The sequence below is a fragment of the Sinocyclocheilus anshuiensis genome, unplaced genomic scaffold (genome assembly GCF_001515605.1).
Source record: "Sinocyclocheilus anshuiensis isolate Anshui unplaced genomic scaffold, SAMN03320099.WGS_v1.1 scaffold1051, whole genome shotgun sequence".
Lineage (NCBI taxonomy): Eukaryota > Metazoa > Chordata > Actinopteri > Cypriniformes > Cyprinidae > Sinocyclocheilus > Sinocyclocheilus anshuiensis.
In genome coordinates this window covers 1,496,355-1,511,629 of record NW_015546234.1, presented here as the reverse complement: position 1 = coordinate 1,511,629, position 15,275 = coordinate 1,496,355, and the positions used below count along the sequence as shown (strand labels likewise).

General features: G+C 40.0%; 1 protein-coding gene across 1 annotated transcript in view; it reads left to right on the top strand.

Moving 5' to 3' along the window:
* The window catches only part of LOC107701471 (fibronectin type III domain-containing protein 4-like), a 35,954-nt gene that overhangs the window by 9,818 nt on the left and 10,861 nt on the right, over nt 1-15,275 (top strand). Inside the window, exons 2-3 of the mRNA XM_016503477.1 lie at nt 4,365-4,480; nt 7,724-7,928. Coding sequence (XP_016358963.1) covers nt 4,365-4,480; nt 7,724-7,928 — 321 coding nt within the window. The remainder of the gene's footprint in view (nt 1-4,364; nt 4,481-7,723; nt 7,929-15,275) is intronic.

Sequence of the window (15,275 nt, the reverse complement as noted above, 5' to 3'; positions counted from 1 at the left end):
CAACTGCGCTAAACACTGAGACAAGAAATAAATACACTTACAAGCTGCTTTTAACTTCTGCTGATTGACTGCTTCTCACAAAGAGTATTTCTTTACACTGTTTTGCTGGCGGCTGGACACACTTTCCTGTTTATCACAACAAATGGCCAAGCAAAGCGCACGACACTGACAAGGTACACGATACAGTACGAGACCAAACGCGATTTCAGCACGTCTCCACAGTAAACAAAACAAGCGTTTCCATATTGGGAACATGCTTGTTCTTAAGCGAGAACAGAACCATACCGCCAATCCAAACTGTATGCTAATTGTCAATCATCTTTGACGATAGTGGTCCTGACAGAACAATTATTTTCCACATCACTAAAGAGCTTATGCCTGGCCATGTATCACAATTTATTTGAAGCTACCTTCAGACATGTGTAACCTCTATTACTTCAAGGACAATGAGCTCTTGCAGGGGAAGAGCGATGTTAATGTCATGGCTAAAATGACAAAAACCTGATGAATTGTTTCATAAGAACCTTCTATTCCTGGTCAGTGAAGAATGTTCATTATATTAAGTTAATGGATTGAAAAAAATTGGCAATTCATTATGTGTCATTACTTTCTGGACATTGGCATCAAACTAGCAGAATGGATTCTTAGTCACTGGGACTTTGATGTGTTTTGACATGGAAACATTTTGTTTCAGAGTACAAATATTTGATGCTTTCTGTGACAAATTATCAGTTGTTTTTAAGAGACATAATTTAACAGGCTCTGAGGTGCAAATACAATTGTTAATGTGGCAGATGACCTCGACAGATGTTCTCCCATGATATCAGTTTATGAAAATCTTTCATTTTTCACTTCAGTGAGCATCTGCTGGACTGATGGAATAAAACTGGCTTGGCATTTAGTGTGTAACAACACATTACAACAGTGATGTGTTTTCTTCTTACACTAAGAGACATAACCAACAGTATTTAGTCTTTCTATCATCTGACAATTGTGTCTGAAAATACCGACAAATGATTTGCAACAAGTGACCATCTTTATAAGGGAGTACTGATTAATTAAAAAAAATCTAAATCAGTAATTTATTCAGGAAATTTGACTGTCATTGAATCATTTACTCAACTGATTTGTTAAACACAGCTGATTGATTCAGGATCGAAACACTGCTACTGTGTGTCGGTTGGAGATGCATGACCGCTCTAGGTTTGTTTCGTAAACTGGCAAAATTGTGTCTAAAATGTAAGTTACTCTATATTAACTTAATGTTAATTCTCACAATCATTCTGTTTTTCCTTGTGTCTACAGCCAAATTATACTTCCCTTGTCCATGTTCTGCTCCGGTTTGCAGCCTTTTGCACATGTAATATTGTGGAAATATCTTATATAACATATATACCTTTGGCCAGTGTAGAGCTCATAAATAACCCCTTGCACACAGAATTATACAAAAGCAACAGTGTAGCTACATATCTGGGAACTCATTAAAATGGAAGGTTTGGTGCATGTGACCCCATAGACTCTTTGATGTTGCAGTCAGCCTTCACCGAGGTGGCCCTCTCCTTCCTCAAAATGATTATCTGTGGTGCAGAGCTGGAGTCAGACCTCTCTCCATTCAATTTACACAGCTATTGCTGAGGGCAAGGAAGACCAGCATAATCAGCCGTGACCCCTATTGTGTATGATCATAGCTGCATAGAGATGAGTGCTGCCATATTAGTGACCTCCTAGGGCGTCAACACAGGGCATTGATTATCAGTCTGATGCGGAGTATGATCCTTCAGCATTGTGATGCATTATGGGTTTTGTTGCTGATGATTAGCTCTGGAGAGTAGCAGACAAATGACAAATGCAGATCCAAGCTGCTCTGCTTGCCTTATGCTGTGTTCTATACGCCAGTGCTGAGCAGTGTCTTCTTTAACTGGATATGCTGTCTAATTTATCAGAGGCTACAAATAAGAAACTCCATGGCAGGTGTCGATTTAAAAGTAGGGCTTTTGCCAGGCAGTGCCTTCCCACATGCATATACACACACACACACATTACACAGACAAGATTTGTCAAGCATGGTGAAGACAAAGGGAGATTAGAAGATATGTTGTCAGAAGATATTTTGTCAGTGGGCTTTCAAAATGTTCAAAAATTACTTTGCTTGAGAAAACATTAAAATGTACAGTTATTTTCATTTATTTATTTATTCTAATTGAATTTAGTCATGATTTGCATCAAACAATAATGACGGTTCATAGCAACAGAGCACAGGCACCAAAACTGTTATGGATCCACTTACCCGAATCTACAGACACTTATAGTACATACATATTCCCAAAATCTTATGTAACAATAACAAGGGAATTTATAGTAATATTAATTACCCATTTCCCAAACTCATTACTTGTAGTTTAATGAACTGCACGTCACTGCTATATGCTTGTTTTTTTTGTTGGTACTTTCCACTAATACGTTGTACTTTGGTGTTCCAAAATGTTTTTTTTTTTTAAAGCATTAAAGGCACAAACACCATGTTTATCCTAACAACAATTAGATCTTTTAGATAAACTAATATTCAGTTAATTATAATAAAAATTGTTTTTTACAAAAACCATAACTAACATTGACTAAATTACCAAAAACATACTCTCTTAGAAAAAAATTTACAAACTGCCTCTGTCAGTATGCTAATATATACACTTTAGGTATTGTACTAATATGTACTTTTAAAGTGCTAACATGAACCTTTAAGGGGCTAATTTGTATAATTTAGGTGTAAACAAGGTACAGAGATGTACCTTTTAGCTTTTGCACCTGACAGTTTTTTTCTGAGAGTGTAATATTTTTTTTAAATGCATTATAAAATAAAAAAAATACATATATATATATATATATATATATATATATATATAAACTTTTAATATATCTTTTTAATGCTAATTTAACATTGATCAATATAAATAAAAAATAAGTTTCAAGCATGTTACTGTTACCCAATCTTGCATTTTTTTTAAATAAACTAATTGTACTAAATTTTTAATATTCTTAAATTTTAATTTAAAAATATTAAATTAAATGTAATATTTATCAGAAGAAAATATTGGCTTAAAATAATTTTCCTCCCAGTAAACACTACTGGGGGAAAAAAATTTGTTTCATGCATTTTGTTTTTCTATTGATAGAACTTGCCTGCTAATGTTGTGGTCTTTTGGTAAAGATGCGTCATACAGATCTGGAACAGAACCATTGTGCAACAAGCCACAACTTATTTCAAAACAGCTGTTATGTAACTTAGCTAAGAGTCTGTATTTGTTATTGTTGACGTTATTGCATTAGGGTACAGGAACAAAAAACAACACCCGTTCCCCTTTTTGCAATCGCCCACGCAAACACATAAAGTCCATTAGAGCACTGCTCAGAGGAGATGCTAGAAAATGCTCTCGCAGTTCAGTCTAGTTCACCGCCTTTCCATTTTCTCCAGAGTGACAGAGGCATGTGCTGGAGTATTGGATCTGCCACTGTTCTCCTCTGCTTTTTGTGAGACTAATTAGCTTGTCCATTGCTTCCTATATAAATCATGATCGAGCACCCTACACAGTTGAGCTGAAATTAAAAAAAGGACCCACAAAAAAAGTCTCATATAGGACACATTGTGCTGAATTCAGTCAATATCAGAAAGAAGTTTCAATAAATAGTCATGAGGAGATCACTTCTGCTCTTCAGTATATATTTAATTTCCATTTCTTTGTGGTTTATGAAACCTGCTTGATTCTTTGATTAAATCCCTTTTGATTTCTGCCACTGTCAGTCCGATTTTGGTTCATTTAATTTGCAGCCACCTCTGAACGCAGACTCATTTAATTATGAAAGAAGTGGTGAACTGGTAATATAGCAAACAGCATAATGGACCCAAACAATTTTCAAGATTTCAGTTTGCTTTTAGAGAGAGCTGTAGCCCCTCAGAGAGCTAGCCGGCAAGAAAAGATCAAGCCACAGACTAAATGTTTTACATCCGAAATCTGATTGGTCAGATTGGAAAGCTTTCTTGGCAAGCGTCTCAGACAGTCTATAAAAGGACAGCAAATAAAACAGAGCATAGCAACATATTTCAAACCTGTGGATTTATTGTGTGTTTTCATGGGAAGGTAATAGCTTGTCCATGACTTATTGCTCTGTGCTAGTTTCTGGACTGAAAATAGAGTGGAAATGTTATAATAATATATCCGTTCAAGTATGGCAGTAAATTATTTCTATCGTTATTGCCCTATAATTAATAACGTAGAATAAGTGGGCAATGAGGCCTGACAAGTTATGAATTATATAAATTATTAGGGTTCAAAGATTCAAAGTTAATAGAATAATTTTTTTGTTTCTAGACCGTCCACCTGCTCCAGTTAATGTCTCAGTTATGCACCTGAGAGCTGATTCAGCAACCGTGTCCTGGGAGGTGCCTGAGGGTGACATCATCATCGGCTTTTCCATCTCTCAACAGGTAAAAAATTTTACACAAAATATAATGTTAATTCTAATATTTCTAAGTGTATGGGCACCGACAGCTTGTGTTCTTTTTGTAAAACAAGACACATTGTTTACACATTGTTTTTTTTATTATTATATCCAAACAATTTTGTTCTGACCTTGGCTCATATATTTGGTTCTCCTAATTGTTTCGTTCGTTCTTTTTTTTTTTTTAAATAATAATTGTAATTATTTTTCTTTTTCAAAACTTGTATTTTTCTTTTACGGTCATTAAGTGTGTTGACAAAGTTAAAACAATAACCTGTCTTTTTAAAATTAGGAGCCCTATTTTAACGATCTAAGTGCATGGTCTAAAGCTGTGGTTCCCAACCCTGGTCCTGGAGGCACCCCAACACTGCACGTTTTGAATGTCTCCTTAACCAAACTCACCTGATTCAGGTCATCAGCTCATTAGTAGAGACTCCCAGACCTGAAATTGGTGTGTCAGAGAAAGGAGACATGCAAAATGTGCAGTGTTGGGGTGCCTCCCGGACCAGGGTTGGGAACCACTGGTATAAAGCACACAGCGCAATTGCACTTAGGGCATGTCTGAATCCACTTTTGCTAGTTTAAGGACAGGTTTAAGGAAAATGGTCGGCGCACCCGGCGCATGGTCTAAAAGGGTTGTCCCTATTCTCTTAATGAGTAATGGGTGTGTTTTGGGAGTAACGTGCCATAAACCAATCAGAGTCTCATCTCCTATTCCCTTTAAAAGCCAGTTGCGCTTGCGCCATGGCGGATTCGCTATTTACAAAATTTGCAAGCGGAAAAACTGAACTCATGCGCGTAATTCTGATACATGCTAAGACTATCCATTATGACATGTACGTAATTTTTCATATTTAAAAATGTTTGTGTGCTGCTGCGCATCCCTGTGTGTGTAATAAGCAAAGTGTACGCACATTGTGCACCTGCCTATAGGCACATATTACTAACGCGCTCTTTAAATGACAAAATAATTATAATAAAAAAAAATGTTGCGCCAGACTTTAGACCAGGTTTCAGTTGGTCAAAGGCGCAGTCTATTTAAGTTGCCTCAAAATAGCAATGCGCCAGCAATGCGCCTGAACATACCTCGTTTTCAGACCAGCACACCCATGGGCACAAATGGGGCCTGGTGCTTTTCTTCTCTTGTTCTTTCTGAAGACCTGGCACATATCATCCTCACTGATCTGAAACGTAGGAGTGGGGGGGAGGGTGGTTGCAGGAGGTGTTGATGGTTGTGTGTAACGCTGTAACATCTGTACACCACCTTTCGTTGATGTAAAAACATGTCCCGACGCCGCGCGATTTCCCTGTTGATTCTGCATCGCGGTCTGCTCTAAACCGCTGAAAGCCGGGCAGTTGTAGCGCGCTGTCCAGAATGGCGTCATTCAGCCAGGTTTCCGTGAAACGCAGAGCAGCAGAGTGTGAAAAATCTTTATTTGTCCAGGAGAGCAGAAGAAGTTCGTCCGTTTTATTGGGTAGAGAGTGGAGATTCGCCAGATGGATGCTAGGCAGCGCCGTTCTGAATCCGCGCTTCCTGAGCTTCACGAGCACGCCGGCTCTCTTCCCCCGTCTGCGCGTCCTGAAGCGCTTGATCAGCGCAGCTGCTCCGCCAACTACAACGTTCAGCAAAACGTCCGAAAAAACGAAATCCGGTAGAAGATTGTGTGGTGTGTTCTGCCGAATGTTCAGCAGCTCATCCCTGGTAAAACTGATCGTGTTTGAGAAACAAAAAACAGGAAAAACTAACAAAAACAGTACAAACACTGGAGAGCCAAACACTGAGGCTGCCGTCTGCGGCGCCATCGCATTTCCATTTCCATTTGCTATTTAAACCACGTGGCGCAGGAAGTGAAAATAAAACTAGCAAAAAACACTTGCGTCGCACCTGGTGCCGCATTGCGCCGGGTGTATGATAGGTCCCTAGATGTCATGCGAATGTTTTTGTCTGAATTAAATCATACCTGATTTTAGCATGGCTGAAACACTGTATTGACCAATCAGAAGAAAGGACCAGAACTTTTATAAACGTTTATAAACGTTCATACCTCCATGCTACTTTTTGTTTAAAAATTGTGTGGCCAGTAAATGTGAATTTGGTCATATTTAGATGTAGATGTGATTACTGTCCTATCCTCATTGTAAAAGATTAACATGGTTGTTTACTGAAATTCAGAAGCTATTTATTATGTGACTGACTGACTGATTTCACATTTGAGCAATTACAAATTTATCTGTCAATCATGTTATGCAATAGGTTGTCTGCATGTCCGTAATGGCTGTGCAGGCGACGCTCACAGATTAATGCATTATTCATTTAGCCAAAGACTTCTATCAGACTCCCCCACACCTAGAGGCTGCTTCAGAGCCCAAGGGCAGAGGAAAGTGCTTTGGATCTATTTGCAGACTTTAAAGACCAACCAAGGCAGAGCTAAATGCAACATTAAGTTAGAGGGCAGAATTATAGCTGAAATGAAAGGCTGTCGTGTCGTGTTTGGCTCTCAGGGCTTCAAGAAGATCCTTTAGCGCCCTAACGTGTGATTTATACTTTATGTGACCTCATAGAAAGTGCTTACTGTTACTGTCTAGACAGGGTGAGCCATTTGAAATGTCAGCAAATGCCAGCCTAAAGCTGCAGGTGATGTTTCAGAGTTTGTGAAAGTTTTTGTTTGGAAGAACATCTAAATATATGTAGTTTAGACTAGGAATGGACAAGGACTACAAAACACCCCAGGAACAATGCAAGCCACACAACCCACAGTATATAATGCCTCAATATAGATGCACCTCTTAATAATTGGATTTAGGTGTTTCAATCAGACCCATTGCCACAGGTGTATAAAATGTACAAACATTTGTGAAAAAAATGGGCCATTCTAAAGAGCTCAGTGAATTCAAGAACAGATGGAGTGGTGTTAAGCACACTGCCACTGGACTATGGAGCAGTGGAAACCTGTTCTGTGGAGTGATGAATCATGCTTTTCTGTCTGGTAGTCTGATAGGCAAGTCTGGGTTTGGCAGATTCTTGTGGAAAGCCTTCCCGGAAGAGTGGAAGCTATAGCTGCAAAGGGGAGACCAACCCTATATATTAATGTATATGTATTCAGAATGCAATGTCATTAAAGTCCCTGTTGGTGTAATGGTCAGGTCTCCCAATACTTTTGTCCATATAGTGTATGTGTATTTATATATACTACTGATCTATAGCAATCCAGTGTCTTAACTCTTTCAGAGAATGGACGGCAAAATGCAGAGGTTTATCAAGGAGGTGAACACCACCAGCAGATCCTGTGTGCTGTGGGACCTGGAGGAGGAGACGGATTACATTATCCAGGTGCAGTCCATCGGCCTGTACGGAGAGAGTCAGGCCAGCAAACGGGTCCACTTCAGAACCCTGAAGAAAACTGACCGCTTCCCCTCAAACAGTTCGAACCAAGGTAACAGACCACCCTCAATCTTATACAACAATGCTATGGCATTCTTCCCACTTTTGATGCAGGCCATCATAGCTTGACATTTTGTGTGTTAAAAATGTGAAACGTCAAATGTGAACCACACGGTAACTGTTTACATTCTTAGCAGATTCTGCCATTGTGTTCAACAGTTCCCTTTCCTACAGCCCAATTAATTATTGATGAACACTTCACGCATGAATGCAGGTAGACCTTGTTACTGCCTCTCATTTTCAGCTCCAGCTTCTAATCAGCTCGCTGCTTCTCAGGGGGATGTGCTGTATATTGGCGCTGTGTGGCACAAGCGGGTGGTCCCTAATAGCAGGCCAATTGAGTGTATTATTAACATCCATTTCAATGTTGTGTTGATTCGAGATGTTTTTGAGAGATTTTCTCTTCGGTATGAAATCTAGCACAGCACTGAAAACCAGATAAATCAAGTTGCTTTCAACATGAGAGTTGCTATTTTTGCCAGCCATGTTGAGAACACCAAAACATCCAGTCTTATGCACACCGACGCAGATGGAGTGCTCAAAATTAATCATCCAAGCATTCAAAGATGCACGTTCAGAAATTCACTCAATATGTCATTAATGCTCTCCTGCCTTGGACTGAAATAACATATTCAACACATTAAGAATGTATCATCAAATTTGATTTGAAGACATCACGTTTGACTCTTGCTGACAGGAAGTTGTGTAATTAAGGACGTTCACTGAAAATGAATTATTCCATAGAGCTTCAGTTCAATTAAACTACATTTAGAATTATTCCTAAAGCTCCTATATGATTGAATAGGTAAAAAAAAAAAATGTATATAGTTTTTTTGTAGAAGGTTGATTTTAGCTTCGTCTTGGCTGTCAGCTGTGCATAAGGCCACAGTTTAAATTCATCCAAGTGAAGAGAAAGGCCTGTTATTAGAATTGCCTGGACAGAAGAAGTCTGGGTAGAACTTACACACACAATGAGGCATAAAAAGTATACTGTCAACTCATTCTAAGCTAATTAAAAAAAATAAGATGTTTAACTCTCCAACACTAATACTGTAAGTCTTTCCTATCTTATTACTTTTATTGTGGCTGCAATTCAATGACTTTTTAAAAAATATATTTCATTCTCTTTTTTTTTTTTTTTTTTCAATCCGTGGTCATTATAGTTTCTAGTGCAATACACTTGATAAACAGTATTTTAATGCATCTTATAAAACTGTTCGATACTGTAATTTTCTCCATTGCTTTTCACCAAGTCATGATGCCATGTATACCTTGACAGGCATATGTGTGTGTGTATGTGTATATGTGTATAAGCCAACCATGCTTTTCCCTGTACGGTTCAACTCCATTATTCTGTGACATTTTCCCATTTTAAAAATTATGTATTTTAAAATAACTGTTTGATCTTTCTGATCATATTTGGTTATTCAGTTTACAGTGTTCAGTATTGAGGGTCATAGTTTAAAAATCAGTCATAGAAAAACCCATTCTGACCACTAATCTGAATATGATGTCAGATTATTTCAGATATGAAGTTCAACATCATCTGAATAAATGAATACATATATTTTTGACACAAATGGCGACATGACAACACAGAAAAAAATATAACAATGCATCATTCAAATACGGTAATTCTTTGACATTTGCATGATCGTGACCCAGTGATTTACTGCATGTTCAGAGGTGTTCCGATTAGTGTAGTCTCTCTCAATGCATCAGTTCATCTGTCTGTGTTCCTATAATAATGTCTCATCATGATGCAAAAACAGTTAAATTCCAACCCTCCCTCCTCCATCCTGCAGTGCATAGATTTGAAATTAGAAGCAATAGACTTAGCAGGGAGTATTTGCCATCTGCTTACAAACAGGAAACACGATCCAATGCAGAGTTCTGTTTTTCAACTCTCAAAGTCAACTTGTCATAATCGCCCGAGCGATAATCTGACCAGTATCCAAACAAATCCAAAAAGGAAAGAAGTCATCTTCATAAAGATAATAGAGAGAGATAGGAAGTGTGCCAAGTCATTGAGTAATGTCTTTTTTGTGACTCTATACAGTTTCACACGCATCTCAGAGGTATTTTTGACCAATGCTTCTCATGTGCTGTCAGACTGAGCTGAAGATGATTCCCACTGGATGCAATTACTGTGATACTTCAAAGAACTGTGTCTGTAGAAGCTGAGTCAAAGACCAGGCCCTGCAGGTCTAACAAACAAAGCTGTGCATCCTGATGAGGAAAGACCCATCACATTTATAACTAGAAAGAAAATAAACAACTTATAGCAAGCACAATGCTTTCTCTGTGCTGATCCATACAGATCAGCTTTGCCGGCATGCACTCAAAGGGACAGTATACCCCAAAATAAAAATGGTCATTTATGCAAAAGAATGTCTTGAAAAATGTGTACATACATTTTGTCCATACAGTGGAAGTCAGTGGGGTCTAAAATATTGTCTTTCGCTGCATGAGAAAAAAAAAATGTTGTAATCCACAGAAAAAAAATGTTTTAAAGGGATAGTTCACCCCAAAATGAAATTTCTGTCAATATTTACTCATCCTTAAGTTGTTCAAAAACCTATGAGTTTTTTTTTTCTTCTGTTGAGCACAAAAGAAGATATTTTGAAGAACGTTGGTAATAAAGCTGTTCTTTCTATAGTTATTCTATGGAAGTCAATGGCAACGTCAGCTGTTACCAACATTCTTCAAAATATTTTCTTATAACACAAAATATCCTTTGTGTTCAACAGAAGAAATAAACTCCTACAGGTTTGGAACAACTTGAGGGTGAGCCTCAACACAATCTGAACATTCTGAAGACTCATCCACTATAAAGTACTTTTTGTGCTAAGGAAAAGTTCCATGGATGTTAAAAGATCCTCATGGAACCATCAATGCCAATAAAGAACCTTTTTTTTCCCCCTTTTTTTTTTAAGAATGTAGGATTGGAACAACATGAGCCAGTAAATGAAGGCAATTTGTGCTGTACTGATTCTCTTCGTGCTACTCATGAGAATGTTACAATGATATATACATGTGCAACAGTGTCTTTGAACTGATTTCAGGCTTGTAGAACTAATGAGCAGATGTCTTGCTTTTGGATCCTTGCACCAAAGAAGAAGCAAGGAAGCATTATGTTGTCTGGCATGTAGCAGCTCCTTTTTAATGGGCTCTAAAGAGAACCCGTTGGGCTTTTGGAACACAACCAGTTAAATAAACAGCACTGCGTCCCACATGAGGCTCTTATCTCTGTTGAGAGAGGTGGCAAGGGTAGGTTGAACCTGCTTATGGAGCACAGACAGCATTCATTTTCCACACAGGAGTGAAAAACCTCCACACTTATTGTTATAAATATTCATGGGGCTAATGAGAGGAGTCTATCCTGAGTCTTTAGCAGCAGAGAACGTGAACGGGAGCGAGTGAGACCGCTATTGGAAATCACGACAATGCATGTGATCCTTCCAGTAATTGGATGGTCAGAATATACACCCTCCCCCCTCCCCCCAACCTTTCATTTTTAATTTATGACAGCAGGTGTCTCAGTGGCAGCGCTGCTTTCATCCAGAAAGGAACAGCAATTGGGAAGAGTGGTGCTCTGGACCAACTCCACACAGGTTAAAAGATATTTGGAGGAGGAAATGGGCCTGAATTCAATCCCTTTAACACTGGATTAATAATAAAGACAGCTGGCTGGGTGGATCAGGCAGTGGTTGGATGGTGGTGGTGATTGGGTTGCTGGGAAATTGACCAGCTTTGGGATACATCCTTAGGGCTACAAAAGTAAAATTAATCACATAAGCGGCTGGCTGTGTTCTGCATACTTTTTTTTTCCTCGTCATTTTTACACTGTGTAACTTTCGACACTCTTAATAGTTGAAGCATAGTTGAAGTTGCAGAGAAATATTGTTTTGGTCATTACATGAGTTGAGTTTCGTCTTCACGGTTCTGTTAGGATGAATCTAATGGCTTGTATCTTTATTTATGGATATGACATAAACATGCACCAACAAATGCTGGAAGAATGAAGTTTCCAGTGAAATCCATCCCGACAGCTCTAAAGTATAAATAATTATTATTGGCTTACCATAGTGATTTGGGGTAAAGCAAATATAGTTTGGAAGATGCATTTATAATCTGCAGGAGAGGAAGAATTTCACAGGCTTGGAGATGCACTGAAGGGTTATTTATACCCAAAGAGGAGAACTCTGAAAACATTGACCAGTTTCGGGTCATATCCTTACTCAGCATGGAGATTAAGTTCTTTTTCAGTGTTGTGGCCAAGAGACTCTCTAACTTCCTGCTGGGCAATAGATACATTGACACATGAGTACAGAAGGGAGGCATATTCGGGGTGCTTAGAACATAGAGGCGTAGTGATTCAGCTCATCAGGGAGGCAAGAGAGGGCAGAGGGGACCTGGCAGTAATTTGGTTGGATCTGACCAATCCATATGGCTCAATACCTCATAAACTGGTACAGGTGGTGCTGGAGAGATACCATGTACCCCATAAGGTGAAAGATCTAATCCTGGACTATTATAGCAAGTTCAGCTTAAGAGTCTCTGCTGGCTCCAGTTAGAAGTAGGTATCATCATCGGTTGCACCATCTCAGTCACCCTCTTCACGCTGGCAATGAACATGCTGGTCAAGTCAGCAGAGTCAGAGTGCAGAGGCCCTCTCAGCAATCTGGAATGGGGCAGCCACCTATTAGGGCCTTCCTGGATGACCTCACAGTTACAACAACAACAGTGCCTGGATCCAGGTGGATTCTCCAGGGGTTAGAGAAGCTCATGTTGTGGGAGCGTATGAGTTTTAAACCCCCCAAATCCCGGTCTTTAGTGTTGATGAAAGGGAAAGTGACTGATAAGTTCTGTTTCAGGTTGGGAGAAAATCTAATCCCATCTGTCACAGACAAAACAGTGAGGAGTCTTGGAAAGGTCTTCAGCTGCAGCCTTAGGGACACAGACTCCATCAAAGCCACCACGGGTGATCTGGTGAGGTGGCTGAGAACTGTGGACAAGTCTGGGCTCCCTGGGAAATTTAAGGCCTGGGTCTACCAGCATGGAATCCTCCCAAGAATCCTTTGGCCCCTGCTCATCTATGAAGTTCCTGTTACTGTAGTGGAAGGCTTTGAGCATAACGTGAGCAGCTAGTTATGCAGATGGTTGGACATGCCACGCAGTTTGAGCAGCATTGGGTTGTATGGTAACAGCAACATGCTCAGACTCCCATTTAGTTCCATCAGGGAGGAATTCATTGCACTCGCATGAGAACACCTGCAGTATTTGGGTTCGAAGGATGCTATAGTGTCCGGAGCAGGCATCATCGTGAGGACAGGGAGGAAGTGTAAGGCAGTGGAAGTCCAGCAAGCAGAAGCTAGGCTGAGGCACAAGGCTCTCCTCAGGACTGTTGCACAGGGCAGGGCTGGACTCGGAAGCTTAACACCAACTCGATACAATACTGCCAATGAGAAAGAAAGGCAGAGGTTAGTACAGGAGGAGGTGAGTGCTTCAGTAAAGGAAGAACGAGGAAGTAGGATTGTAGCAATGAGGAAACGGGGTGCCTGGATGAAGTGGAAGCAGGCAATGGAACGGAAGGTGACCCGGCAGGAAATATGGAAATGGAACCTTCAGAGGATCAAGTTTTTGATCTAGGGGGGTGTATGACATCCTCCCTAGTCCAGCTAACTTGTTCACCTGGGGCAAGGTAGAAACTCCAGCATGTCCCCTGTGTTCCAAGACAGGTACTCTTGAACATATTCTGAGCAGCTGCTCCCGGGTCCTGGGTAAAGGCCTTTATCACTGGAGACATGACCAAGTTCTCCAGACCATAGCTGAGGCAATCAGCAAGGGGATCGTCGAGAGCAGAAAGGCCAGCACTACAGCCAGGATGATTGCATTTGTCAAGGAGGGAGCGCAGCCCATAAGGAAAACCAACTCTTTTGGCTTGCTCTTCACAGCACGAGATTGGTTGATGACAGTTGACCTGAAAATTCCAGCACGTATCAACCAGACCATGCTTAGACCGGACATCATCTCGGTCTCGGTGTCCACAAAACAGTTCATTTTACTGGAGCTAAATGTACCTTGGGAGGAGAGGATGGAAGAGGCACAAGAGAGAAAGAGGGGGAAGTATGAGGAACTGTTGGAGGCCTGCTGTGGGAATGGGTGGAAAACCAGGTGCATGCCAGTGGAGGTGGGTTCCCGAGGGTTTGCAGGTCATTCCCCCAGCAAAGCTTATAGGATGCTGGGAATCATGGGGGCAAGTCAGAGAAGAGCTATTAACAACAGCATGGAGGCAGCAGAGCGGGAATCAAGATGGCTATGGCTAAAAAGGAGTGATGTGTGCGGACCGCGAAACACCACTTGGACACAGGCCGAGGCTTGATCAACTTTGGTCGAATCGCCTGGAAGAGGGTGTCTGTTGAAAGACCTGAAACACCCAATGACGCCAGGAATCAACACTGATGATGTCTCCAAGTTGTGCATCAGACGATGTGTAAAGTAAAAGGTATCTAATTTAAATGAGTATTTATTTAATGTTTAAAAACTTCTGCTATCCCAGTCTACAGTTAATTTCCCTGAAAAAAGACACGTTTCTGAACAAAAATTGTTTCTTTTCTTTGTTCAAATGTTGATGGATCTGGAATATTTTAAATGTGTGTGTGTGTGGTAAGTAATTTTTAATCTTTCTCAAAGTCTTGGGGTTTTGATGCCAGAAGAGATTTTATTTTCAGAGACAATAAAACCTGAGAAAACTCTGCAGAGCAATCTCCAGACTCTTTTTCTGTACCCTCTTATATACTGTTCTTTCTCTAGGCGTGTTCAAGGGTTTCAGTCATATTTGATATGGGATTATCACGATGCAGTCATGAGGCCTTAATTTTATGTTCTGTGAAAATAAGGGCCCCATTATATGCCATCATGTGCTTATTCTCATACAGATTTCTATACTTGCAGGCAAATACACGTGATTATAATAGTAGAATAACTTAATACATAAATGGCCACATTCACACCGGTTATACCTGAACAATTTACATTTTGATTAATTAAAATCTTCTACATTCCCCTCTTTGAGACTTACTAAGTCTCACCATCATTTGTCATTACCCAGAGTGCAGCTTCACAATTCAGTCTTATCAGTTATCACTACCTAGTGACTAATTTAAGTCACACAGTTTTATCACCAATGACTAGATTATGCGACAGCACTCTGGCGGAGCAGCAGGACCAAACCTCTCCCCCCACACTTGACTAGGAGGGAGTAAAAGATCCCCATCTCTCTAATCCCTCGTTTAAGACAAAACAATGTTATAAGCATGAGCGTGCAATTGGTTCC